This window comes from Lasioglossum baleicum, chromosome 10, assembly GCF_051020765.1.
Source record: "Lasioglossum baleicum chromosome 10, iyLasBale1, whole genome shotgun sequence".
In the NCBI taxonomy this organism is placed as follows: Eukaryota; Metazoa; Arthropoda; class Insecta; order Hymenoptera; family Halictidae; genus Lasioglossum; species Lasioglossum baleicum.
In genome coordinates, this window is record NC_134938.1 from 15,526,643 (window position 1) to 15,544,758 (window position 18,116).

The 18,116-nt window shown below is 38.8% G+C and overlaps 2 protein-coding genes across 7 annotated transcripts in view; both read right to left on the reverse strand.

Moving 5' to 3' along the window:
- LOC143213078 (uncharacterized) overlaps nucleotides 1-18,116 on the reverse strand; it is an 832,749-nt gene that overhangs the window by 427,399 nt on the left and 387,234 nt on the right. The gene's annotated exons all lie outside the window — the stretch shown is intronic.
- LOC143213083 (uncharacterized) lies at nucleotides 847-14,264 on the reverse strand. Its single transcript, XM_076432595.1, has 2 exons — nucleotides 13,291-14,264; nucleotides 847-12,314 (listed from the first exon to the last, which is right to left on the reverse strand). The coding sequence occupies exons 1-2, from the start codon at nucleotides 13,630-13,632 to the stop codon at nucleotides 11,859-11,861; spliced, it is 798 nt and encodes a 265-aa protein (XP_076288710.1). The 5' UTR covers nucleotides 13,633-14,264; the 3' UTR covers nucleotides 847-11,858.

Below are 18,116 nucleotides of genomic sequence, written 5' to 3' on the forward strand. Positions count from 1 at the left end.
AACTTGAACGCTCAACTCCAATTCCAGTGCTAACTATATGATAAATATGTTTCTTCTATCGATCGTATTTGCTGTTAATAAATGTTAAATGCTTTTGGCGCAACGCACAGTGGTCCAAACGGCCGATTTAGGAGTGCAAAAGTCTAAAATAAATTTGATGAAACCATAAACTACATATTTCATTCCTAATATTCATGCAAAAATTAACGCGAATACGGGCGAGTATCGTTAGTATTTCCTACCAACTTGAGAAATGAATTTCTTAAAACCTCTTCGTTCCACGCGTACTCGTCATCGAACTGTACCAGAAAAAATAAGATAATTTGCTAATCTGCAATTTTCTGCTAATAAATTTGATATGAAACCATAAACTACATATTCCATTCCTAATATTCATGCAAAAATTAGCGCGAATACGGGCGAATATCATTAGTATTTCCTACAACATACTTAAAAAATAAATTTCTTAATACTTCCTTGAGGAACATTATTTAAACATTTCCGAAAAATTGTTTTATATTTTTTTTCATATCTTTCCAATGCTTCTGAACACGGCTATTATAATTAGAAATCAATACTAACGTTCTAGACAATAAATAATAGGTGAAAAGGATGTCCTTTATATCGATGTACTTGTCATACTGCTACTTTCAACCTATGCCACACTTAACAATAATTGATTTGAGAAGTAATATTGTCGATTTTAGCCTCTACAGACATATGTGTTGATGTAAGAAACAGTATTAAATGCCTACTTCATGTTTGGTTTTTTGACTTTTGCACTCCTGAATCGGCAGTTTGGACCACTGTGCAACGGTTCGATCGTTTATGAATAATAAGCTAATTTTGAAGCAATTTTGCTAATTATCAAACAAAATCAACGTTTCGATCCTGGTTTGGATCCTTTTCAAGATTTATTCGAATCGCGTCTGTAAAGTAAATATGTTATAACAATTTCAAAAACTATTAAATGATTAAATATAAGGAATATTGTTCATAAAAACTCACTCACTTGCTTCGGGGAAAATAAATTTATAATATTATAATTGTGTGTGTGGCACGTGTGTTACGTGCGTCGGACATGCTTGTTGTCAAGACACTGATGTAAGAACGTATTGAAAACGATCTAGGTTATATCTATCGATATAATGCGGTAAATTTGAAAGGTCATAGTATGTTTTGAAATCCACTCTTAGTATGGATTTATAGTGGAGCAACGAGATGAGCTGTGCGGTGAAAAAAAAAGAAAAACAAAGGAAATACATATGTACTTTTTCATTAGTATGTGTCGAAATGTTGTCACGAATGTTGGTTTCTTTTCACCGCGCCGCTATCATCGATGCTCGCAGCTCCACTATACATCCACCCTTACGAATATACCTTGATGATAAATCGTTATTAACGTTCAACTTTTATTGGAATCAGTTTTTAATTTAATTAATTGTATGTGAGAAACAGCTAGTTCAAAATTTCTAGATAATGACAAAATTAAGGTTTATTGGAAACCTCATCTAACTATGATTTCCTAAAGCGAAACAAGAAGGGATATTCGCAACAATCTTTAATACCAGTCTCGCATAACAAATGATAATGATTATTCTCTTGGAATATTGATATTCAATGTTCAATTTAAAATCGGAAATAGTAGACTATCACTCCCGGTGCGCGGTGGTCTGATTGCTTTACTTCCCCAAATTGCGCCGAATTAGAGCGTAGGAACAATTAATGCTGTTCATAATTTGTCACCCCATTCAGAGGTAGCAATATCTCTCGGACAACGGTGCACGCTGAATTCAGGGTGTATCAATCTAAAGATGATAAACGAGCAAGATGCTACTCGTCCCGATGTTCACAATATTACAGGTATCACATCTGCTTCGCGTTGTCATCTGCGTCAAGCTAATGTGCAGATGATTATAGTGATTCACGTAGCCGTGACCGACGACTGTTGGGTAGACGCAAATTACAATGTGCAGCGCGTGGCGAAAGTAATAGAGGACGCTTTACAAATACTGTAACTGGGAATGCGTTTACTAATTTAACCCTTGTGTAGTGAACCGGGTACCCATTCGCTGTATTTCTCCCAACAATTTGTTAATGCTCCTCTAAAAAATATTACACAATTTCTCTGGAGGTATGCGTAAGGCATTGACCCCCTCACTAATAAAAATAAAAAAATAAAAAGGGCAAAGAGATTGAAGTACCAAGAACAAGACAATATATTCTGCTATATTCTGGTATGTTCTTTTATTTTCTGATATATGTATATTGGTATTTTCTGGTATATTCTGGTACTTGAGCTTATTCTGGTATATTACGGTATATTCTGGCATATTCTGGTATATTCTGACATATTTTGGTATAATATGATATATTGTTCTACACTCCTCAAAAGAATTAATTTCGCTGACTGTACTCCGATGTACCGTGTGTCATTGCTCAGGCCGAAGCAGTTTCTAATGCTCTGATAATTTAACAAATCGAAGCCCGACTGGCGGCTCCGCAACTGCGAGTCGTCCGATGATCAAGCACGCGCATTAGAAACGCGACACCAGCTCACGTGCGCATCGGTGGCACAGGTAATTAATCTAAAGGTCATCAAACGAACTGGTAGCGAGCCGCCGCGTCGGCGAACGTGACAAATTGCCTGGACGAGCAGCGACGGTGCGATGCGATGTTGCCGCACCGTAAGGGCCACGGGTCTTTGCGGCCATTCCGCGAGCGGAAGTTCCGCGCGCGGCGAACGTCGATTCGCGAAACGAAACAAACAAGTCCGCGAACGACCGACTGACAACCTTTGTCACGGATATGTCCGCGGTTTTGTTGCCGTTAATTCAACTGCGAGTCGCGCGCGAAAACTCGGTTACCGGCCGGATGATGATGAAATTCGAACACCAGATCGGGGAATGGAATTCGTTCATCCAGTCGGCCAGAAAATTTCACGCCGCTTATAAATGCCCGGGTTTCGTCCGACCGCGAGTTAGGCTTGACTTTTTACTGATGGCTATCCCCGACGTACGTCCCGAATGGTAAATATTTAATTCTCTTCAATTAATGTCTTCGTATAATATATGTACTCGCCACACTCGAATTAAAAAGCCTTCACGTATGTACAAAATGTTTGCATAACGATATTCTTGTAGCGCCATCTTTAGGAGGCGAAACGTTTTCAACGATTTCTTCATAAAATCTTGTAGACTTTGACGAGAAATGCCGGAAATCCAAGTTTCAATCTGAGCAGTCCACTGGATCAGAAGTTATACGTGTTTGAAGTTCCGTAGCCGCTTTACATAAAAACGCTTAAGATCGCTCAACTTTAAACACCCACAACTTTTGAACCAGTGAATTCCTAACGATACTGCTTGGACCTTCGGCATTCCCAGGCGGAAGTCTGATGATATAAAAAAAAAGTTGAACATTTCTGGGAAGTTCAACACTATGCAATGAAAAGAAATTTGATCTAGGAAATCAAGATGAAAATCCAGAGACGTAGAACAGCCTCGATCAAACATCTCTTCTCGCATAAAGTTCGCGTGTTCCGTCGCCGTGACTCTTTTCACGGAACGGAACGTAAAAAACATTTCCCTCTGAAGCCGACGATCCTTTCTTATCTGAATATAAATCATTGAGTAAAACAAATCCGGTCTCTGAATCTCCCGGCCACAAACGCGAGGACTTTTACAGCCGCGAATAGAACCATACATACATATTTTCGTTTCCTTAAACGACACATATCCTGAAACTGCAGCCGCAGAGAATACTCATAATTCCCACGTGCTCCTTCGAGTTTATTATACTTCCGCGACCGATCACGAGTTACCGAGATCGCAAACGAAGGATCGACACTTCATGTCCGATCTCCTCTAGCGTATACGACAGCAGGTGATCGAGAACAACCACAGTCATAAAACTCACGCGGCTGTAAAAACTTCGATTGGCACTGCCACTTGGCACTTTCCTGCGAGCGGGAATTCGGGAAATTTATTTTTGAACGGATCGGGGACCGAATCAGTTCGGAAGTTCTGTTTGCGAAGTAACTCCTCCATCAAAATGTTTTGTCGCGCCAAAGGCTACTTATCGATCGCACTTCAACCGGCGTTTCTACATGTTTCATAGAATCTTTCCCGACACGCTCTCTCGCAGACGGGTCCCTAACTCTTCTCCCGTGAACTCTCGCTACCATCAATATGGACATCCATGAATATTTTATTTTCGTTCGAGGGAAGTCAAGTTTTGGAACCTCGCATTGTTAGACATTTTATTCTGATCAAATATCGAACCTGGACAGAGAATTCAAATTCGTTTTCATTCATAAACGGAGCTGATGCATTTGCGATAACAATGAGTACATCAAATGAAAAATAGTGTGATTGCTGATTTAAATTATTCAGACATGAAAGAAATGTCTACGTGGCTCATGTGTCCTCGAATTTTCATTTTACATAAGAATCCGTTGATTTAATGACAAAATCGATTTATTAGTGGAATAATTAATCATTTAAATACACGATGCTGGTAAATTTTCCATCGCAGTTGACCTTAAACGACCTTGTGTCCTATATCACTGTACGCGTCCTAAAACGCCCTTTCAGATAGCACATAGAAAAGTATATCGTTCTCATTTAAAAACAGGATTGACCTTGATTTGTCCTCTACGCGTCCACCTACGAAGAACCTATTAACCTGAAATTATGCCATCCTCGAACCACGCAAGTTTCCTTCTTCCAAACTAATTTCCCGATTATGTGAAATTTCCATCGCAGTTGACCTTAAACGATCTTGAATGACTTTGCGTCCTATATCATTGTACGCGTCCTGAAACCAACAGCAACAGCCAGCGAGTTACTCAGACGATCTGCTTCAGGTGCCTCACCCTGTGAGCCAGCTCGCACTATAAACCAGACGGGAGAAATGCGAAAAGCGGGGCCTCAAATCAAAAGTCCTGGACGTGTGGTTTTTTTTAATGGGTATTGGGGAAACCGAAGACCTGAAGGACTCAAAATTAGTACCTTTCTCCTACGAGTTATGATGTATTTCGTATATAATCCAGTATATTTGTACCCGGCGCGGATGCAGATCGAAGTTTCGATTCCCTAGGATCAATAGTTCAGGAGCTATGGTCGCTTAAAGTTGAGCATTTTTGACAGGTAAGGGCCTGTCAAAAACACTGCAGATTGCTCAACTTTAAGCGACCATAGCTTCTCAACTATTGATCCTAGAGGATCGAAACTTCGATCTGAATCCGCGCCGGGTACAAATATACTGGATTATATACGAAATACATCATAATTGGTAGGAGAAAGGCAAAAATTTTGAGTCCGGTGAAGTAAAGAGCAGCCGGACATTTCATATGCAACAACCTAATAATACATAGTGTCCCAAAACTGTCGCACTTTATTTTTAGGACATCCTGTGACTGAAAATATAAAAAATACATTCCTTCTCAGAAACTAGAAGAGACCGTCTAACTATATGTATAGAAAACAGTTTAAATTTCATCCAGATCGGAGAAGAGGACCGCCTTGCAACTAATTCCCTCATTCGGCCAATGGTTTTACTGTTTTTAAATTGCACCTACTAATTTTTGTCACAAATTCATAAATGCGCGCTACACATCTAGCGACTATTCCCTGCTTCCAAGTCTATCGCGAATAAAACATTACATATTCTTTGTCTAAACACATACCTATTTATTTTTTGGGGGTAATCACACATTACGGATTGCCCGCCCTTCCTGATGGGATTGTCGGGGATATGCGCGGCTTCCCCGGGCGTCAAGAGGGCCCGATAGGCTGGGTATACCCGCTGATTGGACAAGACCATGAGTGGAGTTAGCTCGCATAATAAGCCAGACGGGAGAAGTCCGAAAAGCGGGGTCCCGTCTGACCCTCCAGTGAGTCAGAAGTTGAGGGAGGGAAGGAAGAAAAGTCCTGGACGTGTGTGGTTTTTTTAATGGATATTGGGGAAACCGAAGACTAGTTTCCCCCGAGTGGGTATACCCGCTAACTCCACCATGGTGACCATCACCAGGCTAACTGGGGAGGGTTTAGAAAGTAACAGAAGTGGAAGTGAGTCCAGGAAAAGAGGCAGTCAGGAGAAATGCAAAAAGACCTCTCAGTGCTAGTCCTCTGGTCCTTGACCTAGACTGTTTTTTTCTTAGTGTGTATTGGGGTCACCGACCATCTGTGTCCCCCGAGTCCCACACTACCTCTTCTAGGTGTACGTAAATGGATTTCTTCCCACGTCTTTAAAAAAGAAAAGAAAAACTAACTGGAGAGGGTGCCAAGATCACTGGGGGGAGTGACCACGGGATCCCGGGGGGCGGGTATACTCGCTGACTCCATCACGGTGAGCATCCTATCATCACGGTGCCTTCAAATAACCCAGCCTATATGCCAGGGGAGCTAGATAGGCTAGATAGCCTTACTGACGGGTCTTCTAACGGGCCTAGGCCAAACCTATGTGGCTGGGAGTGAGTTGTAGTGTGTGACCTCACGATTGAAGTTGCTGTTTTCAACTCCGAACCGTATGGTCCAACATCCAAAAATTGATCGCCTTATTAAGACCGTTTCAATATTATTTCGGCTAATTGTATGGAAATAATAATCGCACCAAAGACATGACCTTAAACTGAAAGAAAGGAGCCTCACACCCTGTATATTTCCCGTTCAATACGATCTGCTAATCCCCAGTAGCGCGTTATAACTAGTTGGGCCCTTGGGCAAAGTAGAATTTCGTGGCCCCTAACCCCATCTAAATAACTTTATGAGAAAAACGTGGAATTTGGCCATAGGGTAGTGCGCCACTGGTAGTCTCTCATTGCTAGAGGAAGTCCTCGGATCGAGCATGCGGCATCGATACAGAGAATCATGCGGAGATGAAAGCGAGAAGGATATCGGCGGAAAGCGACGCCGATACCCACGACTATTGGCCTTTTTCTGGCCCGGTATCGCCCTCTTTGTGCGCAGATTATGCAAATCTCCTGAAAATCTGGTCGAGATACGGACGAGCCAGGCGGAGACGTAGCAATAGGAACTGTCGGGACGAAGATAGGTACACCTGTCCTGATAAAATCGTACGTCTGGATCTTCTTTACCGACGGTGTTTGCATCGTTCTCGAAAATTACATCGGCCGAAGGATCACGCGACTCTTGCTCTACTGTTACTTCACTGGCTCGTCTCGTTGGACAAGATCGAGGCTACATCGCAGCGTGTTGGTTCGATAATATTTTTCGAATCTCGCAGCGTAGGGTATCGATAGAGTGTGCCCGGATGAAGATTTAATGGCATAGTCAAACAAACGTGATCGGGATATTCTAACAAAAGTCTACATATGGGGGAAGGTGGTAGGACACGTGCCAGAGATTCACCTAAAATCCGCAAAATCGCAATACTTCCACGTGTGATTTCTTCGTAATTTTTACACAATTTGAAAAATCAAATACGATTTAATCATTTTAACGTACCAACTTGTTTTATTGAGCTATAATAAAAAGACACATTGCGTCACTTTATATTGTATCAATTAGAAGAAACATGATACGAATATCTTCCCAATCATTCAATTAACGAAGATCTAACCGGGCAAAATGATTCTCTTGTTTGAGATACTCCTGTTTCAGAAATTGTATAGTATTTTACGCGGGTCGAACCGGACTTTTCTCTAGTTTAATATTTGAATGGAATTTTTTTGGAAATACCAACGTTTTATTTTTCAATCCATGTTCCGTTCGAGTCTACAGTTCAGTATCATAGGAAATAGAGCCCAAAGCCAATTGTACACGAAGCGCTCCACCTCTTCATTACTATTGAAACGATATCCTCTCAATGTTTGTTTGAGTGGTCCAAACAAATGATGATCAGAAGGGGATGTTCAACAATAGTCCAATGTAGTTTTTGAACTTGTTCTTGTGTCCTAATGGCTACTCTATACAATTCCATACTTAAAAATGTAAATAATAATAAGTTATATCATTCGTCGCTTCAGCTACAGTATTATCTCCATAACTGTCGCGGAGGTCTCTACCATAACTGTCCAAATTTTATCCTCACCACTTAAAGCATTCTTTTTTTATCAAAAAATTTGCCATCCCATTCGTCTCGCTTTTCTAATTAAAATGACATCAAACGCGATATAATTACGATCATAATGACTTGCGTAACAAGCGAAATGAAGAATTCGTGTACCTCTACGGTAAATGTTAAGCCCGAAACTTGAATCGTTTGTTACGCAAGTAATTACGATCGTAACTATATCGTGTTTGGCGTCATTCTAATTAGAAAAACGAGACGAACACGATGGTGAAATTATCGAATGGCGAAAAATCAAAAATAAGAAATTTAAAACGCACAAAAGGTCTTTTGATGTTTGGATCCTTTCACTATTTCAATCGCTATCCTTTTCCACGTCACACTGCAGACAACGTAACACCTCTACTATAACTGTCGCTCGGCAGTTTCGACTGTTTTAAATTACACCTACTAAATTTCGTCAAAAATACGTGAAATCCTTCTCTCGAATTAAAAACATTTTTCAACCTGTAAATCTGTTTGCGAGATCTTTTGCGTTTACGAGTCTTGTTCTGTTTTAGTATTTACTATACCCGCCATAAATTCCCTAGTGATTCGAGGCTACGAGTTTCAGCCCTGATCACGAAGCAGCGCCAACTAATGGCAGCCGTTGGAAATTTTTTGGGCAGCTGCATCGATCGATCGTGGGGGCGTCGAGCGCGGGGGAGTATTTTTAAAAAATGACTGTCGACTAGTTGTACTGTTCCGTGCAAGTGGCGCAGGAACGGCACAATCATACGCGCAATCGGTGATGAACGTAGAAACCGTTGCACGTGAACAGAGAACGCCGTGTGACGTCGTACCACTAGTCGATTTATCACACCGACCATGCATCGAGTCTCGCCGTTGTTGCTGCGACGAGACCGGTTATTTGTAATTACTCGCCTCGACGGGGAACACCGTATCTCAGAGCAGACAGATGAACAGCTCGATAGAGCGGTCTATTGGAATCGGATTCACCTCTGCGCATTAGCCGCAGCGAATAGCTGCCGTGCCGCAAAAATAACTGAACAATGGTTCTTAAACTTATGTAGCCCGGGGCCCACCTCTTGAACAACATCTTTTTCGCGGACCCCAATCTCAACCCTAAACATTTTTAGTCCAGTCAACGAAGAGTTGTAGAGGGAAATGGAAGGAACACAATTTTTAACTTTGGGTCTGTGTTTGGACTAGTTAGGAGATAAACATACTAAAAGTCCCTACTCCTAGGAGGTGAGCGGGGTGCAGGGGGGCACGTAGAAGGTCCCCTTTTTCAGTTTTCCGCTTATATCTTGGAAACTATACGTCCTAGCGATAAGACCATGCTATACAAAATTAAAGCTGACAAAATGTGCCACCAGATTGATTCAATTCTGTTTTTCGCTATCTCGCATAGTTCTCGAGATATCCGGGCTCGAAGTTCACTAATTATGAAAAATAAAATAGCCGGGTGAAATTCGCCCCCGGCGGGATTTTAATCGAGCTAGAACCATTCGATAGCCTACCCAAAAAAATCCCTTTGTGACAAATTTCAGCCCCATATCTCATCTGTAAGGGTAGTTATTAAGAAAAATCGAAATGCCAGTTTTTAGCCCATTTTCCCTATTTATTGACAATTAAAAATTCTGAAAGAGTCTGACACATTTCGGATACCAAGCCACATATTAGGTATCATTTCCAGATTTTTCCGTTGCAAACTATGGTTGTGAAAAATGAAAAACGCGAAGAAAATCGAAAAAATGCAGATTTCATATAAAAGTAGGTCTCGTACCACTTCGGAATTAATTTAGCAATGAGATATTATCAAAAGTACTATGCTCAATTTTTTTCAGATTTTTGCGAGTGGTGCAACAATGTTGAAAAAAATAGAAATCACCTTTTTCGGCGTTTTTCATAATATATTTTTTGGAGTTCTCGACTTATTTACGTAGTTCTTGAAACTTAGTTTGAAACATGAAAATGATTTGAGTGACCTTTTTTTTGCAAACATATCTGTTAATGTCAAAATTGTTCTGCGGACCACCGGATTTAATTATTAGTTAATTAACACCGGATTTACGGAGCACTAAAAGTCACCATTTTACATAAATTTATAACAATAACGAGAATGTCCATCCAAATTTTTAGCAACGACATTAAACAAACGCAACTTTGTACCCAAAGGATTGTATCTAGAAATTTCAAGTTTCTTGATTGTATCAGGGTAAAAATAAAATAAAAAAATAAAAAAAATGGTCATTCGCGTTTTTCATTTAGAAGATTGTTAACTTGACTTTGTGGTTCTCTTTTACCATAAAAAATCACGTAACAGTTATTATTCCAGACATGAAAAAGGGGTACACGACAGTCCCGTTGGTTGACGTTGAAGTAAACTTTATTTAAAAGTAAAGTTATACATCTGAATTAAAATTGAACATGGGATACCAAGGATTAGATTTGAACCTCAAAGTTTCGTATAATGAACCTATAGACTATGACAGTATTTCTGGATCGAAACGTTTTATGATAGTCGCTTTCTAAAATCGGACATTTGGGTAAACTTAACTTTACCGGACTCAAAATTAGTACCTTTCTCCTACGAATTATGATTTATTTGGTATGTAATCCAGTAGATTTGTACCCGGCGCGGATGCAGATCGAAGTTTTGATCCTCTAGGATCAATAGTTGAGGAGCTATGGTCGCTTAAAGTTGAGCATTTTTGACAGGTAAGGGCCTGTCAAATACACTGCAGATTGCTCAACTTTAAGCAAGCATAACTCCTGAACCATTGATCCTACAGGATCGAGACTTCGATCTGCTGCCGCCACGGGTACAAATCTACCCGAAAAGCACTTTTGAGTCCGGTAAAGTAAAGAGCAGCCGGACATTTCATATGCAACAACCTAATAATACATAGAGTGTCTCAGAACTGTTGCACTTTATTTTTAGGACATCCTGTGACTGAAAATATAAAAAATACATTCCTTCTCAGAAACTAGAAGAGACCATCTACTATATGTATAGAAAACAGTTTATATTTCATCCAGATCGGAGAAGAGGACCGCCTTGCAACTAATTCCCTCATTCTGCCAATGTTTTTACCGTTTTAAATTGCACCTGCTCATTTTTGTCACAAATGCATACAGTCAGCGGCAATATTAAGTGGACACCCTTAAAAATCGCATAACTTTCTAGAAATTGGTCCAAAGGACTTGAATTTTTTTTAATGTTAGACCGGCTAGTTCGCTAGAGAATAAGTAAACAAAAAGTTATTACGATTGCAATTGGTAGGAGCTATACAAAATTTTTAAAAATGATGTTTTGTCAACTTTTGTATCTGGGCCTGTAACAATAAGTTAAAAAATGCGTTTTATAGTTTTCCGTAACTTTCCTTTTCGGTCAACATTGCAATGAGCTACAAACGTTTAAAGATGATCACGTAAAGGGCGAAATGCCCTGGCAAGGCTGAACATCTGCGACTTTCACCCTTAAGCTCTATATCTTTAAACGTATGTAGCTCGTTGCAATGTTGACCGATTTCGATGAAATTTTCAGTATGCATATCAGTTACCGAAATCTATAAAACGCATTTTGTAAATTATCGTTACAGGCCCAGATAAAAAAGTTGACAAAACATCATTTTTAAAAATTTTGGGTTATTTCTGCCAATTGCAATTGTAATAAATTTTTGTTTACTTATTCTCTAGCGAACTAGCCGGTCCAACATCTTAAAAAAATTCAAGTCCTTTGGACCAATATCTAAAAAATTATGCGATTTTGAAGAGTGTCCACTTAATATTGCCGCTGACTGTAAATGCGCGCTACACATTTAGCGACTATTCCCTGCTTCCAAGTCTATCGCGAATAAAACATTACATATTCTTTGTTGAGCAATAGCCCTCGTTCGGTCATCATATTTCCGCAGTTTGCATCCTACAAATTTCCCGAACACAGAACACTCGTGTTTGTTGGCTCTATACCGATCAGCGACACATTGCGCTGCACTGCAGCCGTCGTCTGCACCCGAAGTTTCTTTCCTCGGTCTTTTCCTGCTGGTGTTTTTCGCTGGAATCAATGACTTCCTACTACTTTCTGTGACGTGAATCTGTCCCGTTCCAGTCTTTTCTGCTCCGGTTGGCTTGTCAACATCATTCGACGAACTATCGTGATAGTATAACGTATAGTGGACGTCCCCCTTTTCTTCACCGTCAACACCTTCTTCCACATTGTCTGTAGACATCACTGTATCTTTGGCAGTATCGTCGTGCTCGTCTTCGGAAAATTCCTGAAAATACAGATGCAGTTGCGGCTGCACTTCACCTTGCATAACCAGACTACGGCAGTTACTTTCCTTCGAAGGTCGAAGATTTCGAAGCTTCGATTTCAGAAACAGCGAAGCTGATGAGAATCGAATTTTCGAAGCTCTGTGTCGGAAGACAAATATGAATAAATTTTACCAACGTATTCAAATATACAGGGTGGTGCATTTATCTTGGGAAAGACAATTATTACGGAAACCAGCAGGAATATGAAAAAATGTTTTATATAAAATGTTGTAGGGTCCCTGCGGTCGCGAATTCGAAAGGCAACGGACGTTTTCGCAAACGGTAATAAGTAAACATCGCGATGTGTCGCGAAAAACAAGACCGCCGTGTTTGTATGTAAGAATGCGAAGAGTGTGCGTGAGAGAAAGAGAGAGAGAGAGCGAGGCAATGACAAAAGGACGAGAAGAGTTAGACGATTGTGAGACGCGTGCGAGCGAAGGACGATACGAGCGAGACGATTTTCGAAAAGACGATTGAGACGTTTCGAGTACGCGAAGATCGTTGCGGAAGTATCCTCAGACGGAGGCGAACTTCCTAAATCCGAGCGCGGACTTAGTTATCGTGGTTTTTTTTTGTACTTGTTTTGTAAAAGTGTACCATTAAAATTCTTTGTTTTTTCCGTTTCCGTAAGTCACCGGTATTTCTTAAAACCTCCGATCCCACAATATTCTTCATATGAAGGGGCACAGTTAATGGCACTATGCACATTTTTCCATAACGGCCCTTTAAGAGTCGGATGAAGGGCAACTTCTTTTTTCAAATGGAAACACATATCTTTTATTTCATATTCTTATTCTACATAGAAAAATAATAATATTTCGTATAAAACGTTTTTTCCTAGCAGGCACCCAACCAACAAATATTGATTCTTTATTCATAATCGCATAAAGCAATTAGTCTAGTAATAATATACCGAATCTATGTACACGTACTTACTTCGAGCATAAAAGAGTCCTTCATGTTTCTCAACTTATCCCTCTCCTTCAAAAATTGCATGCCTTTAAAGTGTATCCAGTGGCTCATAGAAGCTTCGTCCGCGGACGCTCCCGATTTCATTCTCTTTTCCATCTTTTGCCTTTCCCGCCGATATTGCGAGAGAATCACCTTCATTTTCCGTTGTATCTCACCAGGATCGCAATCCAATTTGTCCGCTATAGTCGTCCACGCGTCCATTTTCTGGGCCTTCAATTTAAACGCTAGGCATTTGCTATCCCACAAGCATTGCTGCTCGCGATACAGATCGATTAAAGTAGCTATTTTCGATTCGCTCCATTCCATGGCGTCGATGTTTCTCCGTAACCTGTACACGGACTTGATGATTGATTTTCTAGACAGAGCCCGACTCCTATGGGACACCTTCCTGTCTGTAGGATCAAACTCTGTGTCGTTGTTTCACAGCCGCGTGCACAGAGATCTTCAGCGAACAGATCCTTTGATGTACAACTATGGATTACTCAGCGAGCGAACACTGTTCGTTGTCGCAGGCGAGCAGCTCGCGAGCTGTTCGCTGCAGGGTCGCCAACTGATGATATCGGCCAGGTGGCCTCGCGCATGCGCGCCCGGAACAGTAACGTATCTACACGGTGTACCCGTTAAATTCCGTCACCCTTTCCCGTAGCGCAATTCAAAAATGTTCCAGACAAAACTCTATCATCTTATCATTTTACCATTACAGTCAAACCGGTTTTTTCGTGCGATTTTTTTATGCTGTACACACTAACGAGCATAACTGACACAACACACTTTAAATCAGAATAACTGTTTTATCAATGGACCAAACGACTTCAATTTCTTTGTAAGGCTAGAAGAATTACTTTAGTAAATGACGTCTAAAAAATATTTTGAAAAAATGCATTTGGACGGAATTGCGAAAAGAAATAGTAAAAATTGATTTTTACTACTTTTTTAGCTGAGCCAATAACGAAAATTTAGAAGATGTATTTGGTCAACTCGTATAAATTATATACGCTTTGAAAATTTCATTGAAATTGGTTAATTGGTTTAAGAGTATATAAACGATCGAAAGTGGTAAAAATTGCAATTTTTGAAGATTTCCGGCCTTTTTACCACTTTTGATCGTTTATAACTCGTAAACCAATTAACCAATTTCAATGAAATTTTCAAAGCGTATACAATTTATACGAGTTGACCAAATACATCTTCTAAATTTTCGTTATTGGCCCACCTAAAAAAGTAGTAAAAATCAATTTTTAGTATTGTTTTTCACAATACCGACCAAATGCATTTTTTCAACTTATTTACAAGACGTCATTTACTAAACTAATTCTTCTAGCCTTACAGAGAAATTGAAGTCGTTTCGTCCACTCATAAAAAAGTTATTCTGATTTAAAGTGTGTTGAATCAGTTATGCACCTTACTGTATGTATGAATATCAGATCAGCAGGATATCTCGGAAGCCATTGTCGTTATCAAAAAAGTGTTCCTACAAAAGTTGTTTGGTATAACGGGCTACATTACGTACTATTAATTGTCTTCTTATGGGTGGAGTGGTGGAGGACATTTCAAGGTCACCTTGATTTTTTTAAATGGACTGTCCCATTTTTTATACCACAGATCGATAGAGTATCAAATTCTGAGTATAAAAGTGTTGACCTTCATATGTCCTAAACCTAATAGTTGACGAGATATTATCGAAACAATTTTCTTTCTTCTTTGGATAATATCTCGTTAACTACTAAGTTTAGGACATATGAAGGTGAATACTTTTATACTCAGAATTTGATACTCTATCAATCTGTGGTATAAAAAATAGGACATTCCGTTTAAAAAAATCAAGGTGACCTTGAAATGTCCTCCACCACTCCACCCACAAGAAAACAATTAATAGTACGTAATGTAGACCGTCATAATAAACAACTTTTGTAGGAACACTTTTTTGATAACGACAAAGGCTTCCGAGATATCCTGCTGATCTCGTTTCAGTATACATATGTATTGCCTTATGTACAGGGCGTCACAAAATTATATGTCGTGGACACCATAGCGCGATTCTACACCCCCGATTTAGTCGAAAATTACATAAGGAATCCCCGCAAAATTGACCTTGAACAAGAAAAACAAGGTAAAAACACAAATCTTTTTAAGATTAAAAATCTTGAATCTTGAAAGAAAACTGGTATAAAAATTTTTAAAATCTTAATCCTTAGGACAGGGTATAGATCAATCAGGGAACCTTAAATTATGGTTTTTATTACCTTGTTTTTCACGTTCAAGGTCAATTTTGCGGGAGGTTCCTTACGTCATTTTCGACTAAATCGGGGGTGTAGAATTGTGCTATGATGTCCATGACATAATTTTGTGACGCCCTGTACATTTTGAAAATTTCTCCACGTTTAAAATGAGAAATTAGAACTTCTCAAAATGTTTTCGTGTTTAATTTAATTATTAATTTGTTTGGAAAGCAACTAACATATTCTCTAATTTTTTTCAAGTCAAGGAGACCTTCCATTTTTTACGTGAAAAGCACTTTCCTGTCGAAATACAGAACTGTAACTGAAAATACGGAAAGTTCACCGCACCAATACGCCACATTAACAGCGAACATGTACAGTCTTCATTAGAGGACTCCTCGCGACGTGTGATATTAGTCGGAAGCGTCATCGACTGCGGAAAATTGTTCACGACGATTTATACGACGCTGCGACCAAATTGAATTACGATCCACTTATTTCCCACCCCATTTTCTCTACTTTTAAATTTTAATCACAGGCGAGAGAGAGAGAGAGAGAGAGAGAGAGAGAGAGAGAGAGAGAGCGGGCGGACTGTCAGCATCGCAGTTTGAAATTGTAACGGCTCCCGAAATCAATTAAAATTTAATAACGCCCGTATAATTTATCAAAGTAAAATTGGAAGGAAATCGAGAGGAGGTGGTAATTGGGAAAGCGCATTCCAATTAATGCTTAAAGCATACCTTCGGAGAACAGGAATGAAGACGAACGACCGCCTGGTCATCCCTTAAATGATCGCAATCAACGATGCAATATATGAAGAGGCCGTAATACGAATATTGCACATGGTGAATGTGAAACGGAGGGGACGGTTTAGGTTTCCATCCATCTCTTCTCACCCCATTTGCCCTCGTTTCGCTTTCAACCCCTTCCTCCTGACCGTCCGAACGGGTTCTAATACTTTGCCTTTCTCACCAGTGGGGGTATTATACTTTTATACAGGCTGAGAGGCACCTAAGACTTTCTTTTTTATTATGTGTGGCACCTAACAAGGGAAGGACCCCTCGATTTTGATAATTTTTTCTGAGATGATGGTATATGGATCCCTAATTATGTATACAAAATATTAAGTGTAGTTACTCAATAGTTTTAAAGATATAAACAATTAAACTTTCATATCTTGTTGGTAGTTTTCGAAGTTCCATTAGCCGTGTAAGCAGGTTTCGTGAAACTTTAATTGTTTATATCTTTAGAACTATTGAGTAACTACACCTAATATTTTGCATACATAATTAGGGATCCATGTACCATTATCTCACAAAAAATTATCAAAATCGAAGTCGGACACATGGGGTCCTTCCCTTGTAAGACTACCACCGAAAATATAATATCTCCGTTGTTTTTGGTAATATACACTGATGGAATTAATTCTGGACACTGAATAACAATATTTTTTACTTTATATTTACGCATAAATGTATATTCTGCTGTGCTAAATTGATACCGTAATATATTCATTGTAATATCTAATGTTTATACTTAATATCTTCACATGATTTGGTTCGTAAATGTTTTAAAATTTTAATTAACAGAAATTTTGACTGTGTTGTTATTTTTGTTTTTGCGCCTGGCAACACGAAACGTCGCATGATGTGAAATAGCCAATCACAGAATGCATGGGTTCATTGTAACACCAATCAGGAAGACCTTGACGGTCTTTACAAACAGTTTCATCATTGTTTTAGTCAGGCATTGTGTTTTCAGACCTTAGTAAAGTTTTTAAAAGTGTGAATGACAACTACAAAATGGCTTCGAATACCTCGAAACGTGTTGAAATTGTAATTTTTATAGTATATTAAAAGTATGGCTGTAAATGGTCGTTTTAAAAGTAGGGAACAATGATCAGAATACTAAATATAAATGATCATATATTAAATAAATGAAAAATTTAAGTAAAAATTTAAAAGTATCCGTAATTAATTCCACTAGTGTTTATATTTAAGTATTTTGCAGAAATGGCTTATTAAATTTAATTATTAAATGAAATAGTATATTAAAAGTATGGCTGCAAATGGTCTTTTTAAAAGTAGAAAACAATGATTAGAATACAAAATATAAATGATCATATATTAAATAAATGAAAAATTTAAGTAAAAATTTAAAAGTATCCGGAATTAATTCCACTAGTGCATATATTTAAGTATTTTGCAGAAATGGCTTATTAAATTAAATCATTAAATGAAATAGTATATTAAAAGTATGGCTGTAAATGGTCTTTTCAAAATTAGAAAACAATGATTGGAATACAAAATATAAATGATCATATAGTAAATAAGTGAAAAATTTAAGTAAAAATATTTAAAAGTATCCGGAATTAATTCCACTAGTGCATATATTTAAGTATTTTGCAGAAGTGGCTTCGACAAAAATTGAACTGAAATGCAATTAGTTGTACATATTGATTTTTCAAAGAAAACCATAGTGTCACATATTTAAAACAATTGTTAAATTTTTCCCAATCTTCAACGGTTCGAAGGTGCGTAACCCGTTAAACTGAAACATTTTTATTGAATC

Coding starts and splice junctions, on each gene's coding strand:
- LOC143213083 (XM_076432595.1), bottom strand. CDS start 13,632: ATGGAATGGAGCGAATCGAAAATAGCTACTTTAATCGATCTGTATCGC. Junction 12,315..13,290: donor AGGACTCTTTTATGCTCGAA/GTAAGTACGTGT, acceptor CTGTATTTTCAG/GAATTTTCCGAAGACGAGCA.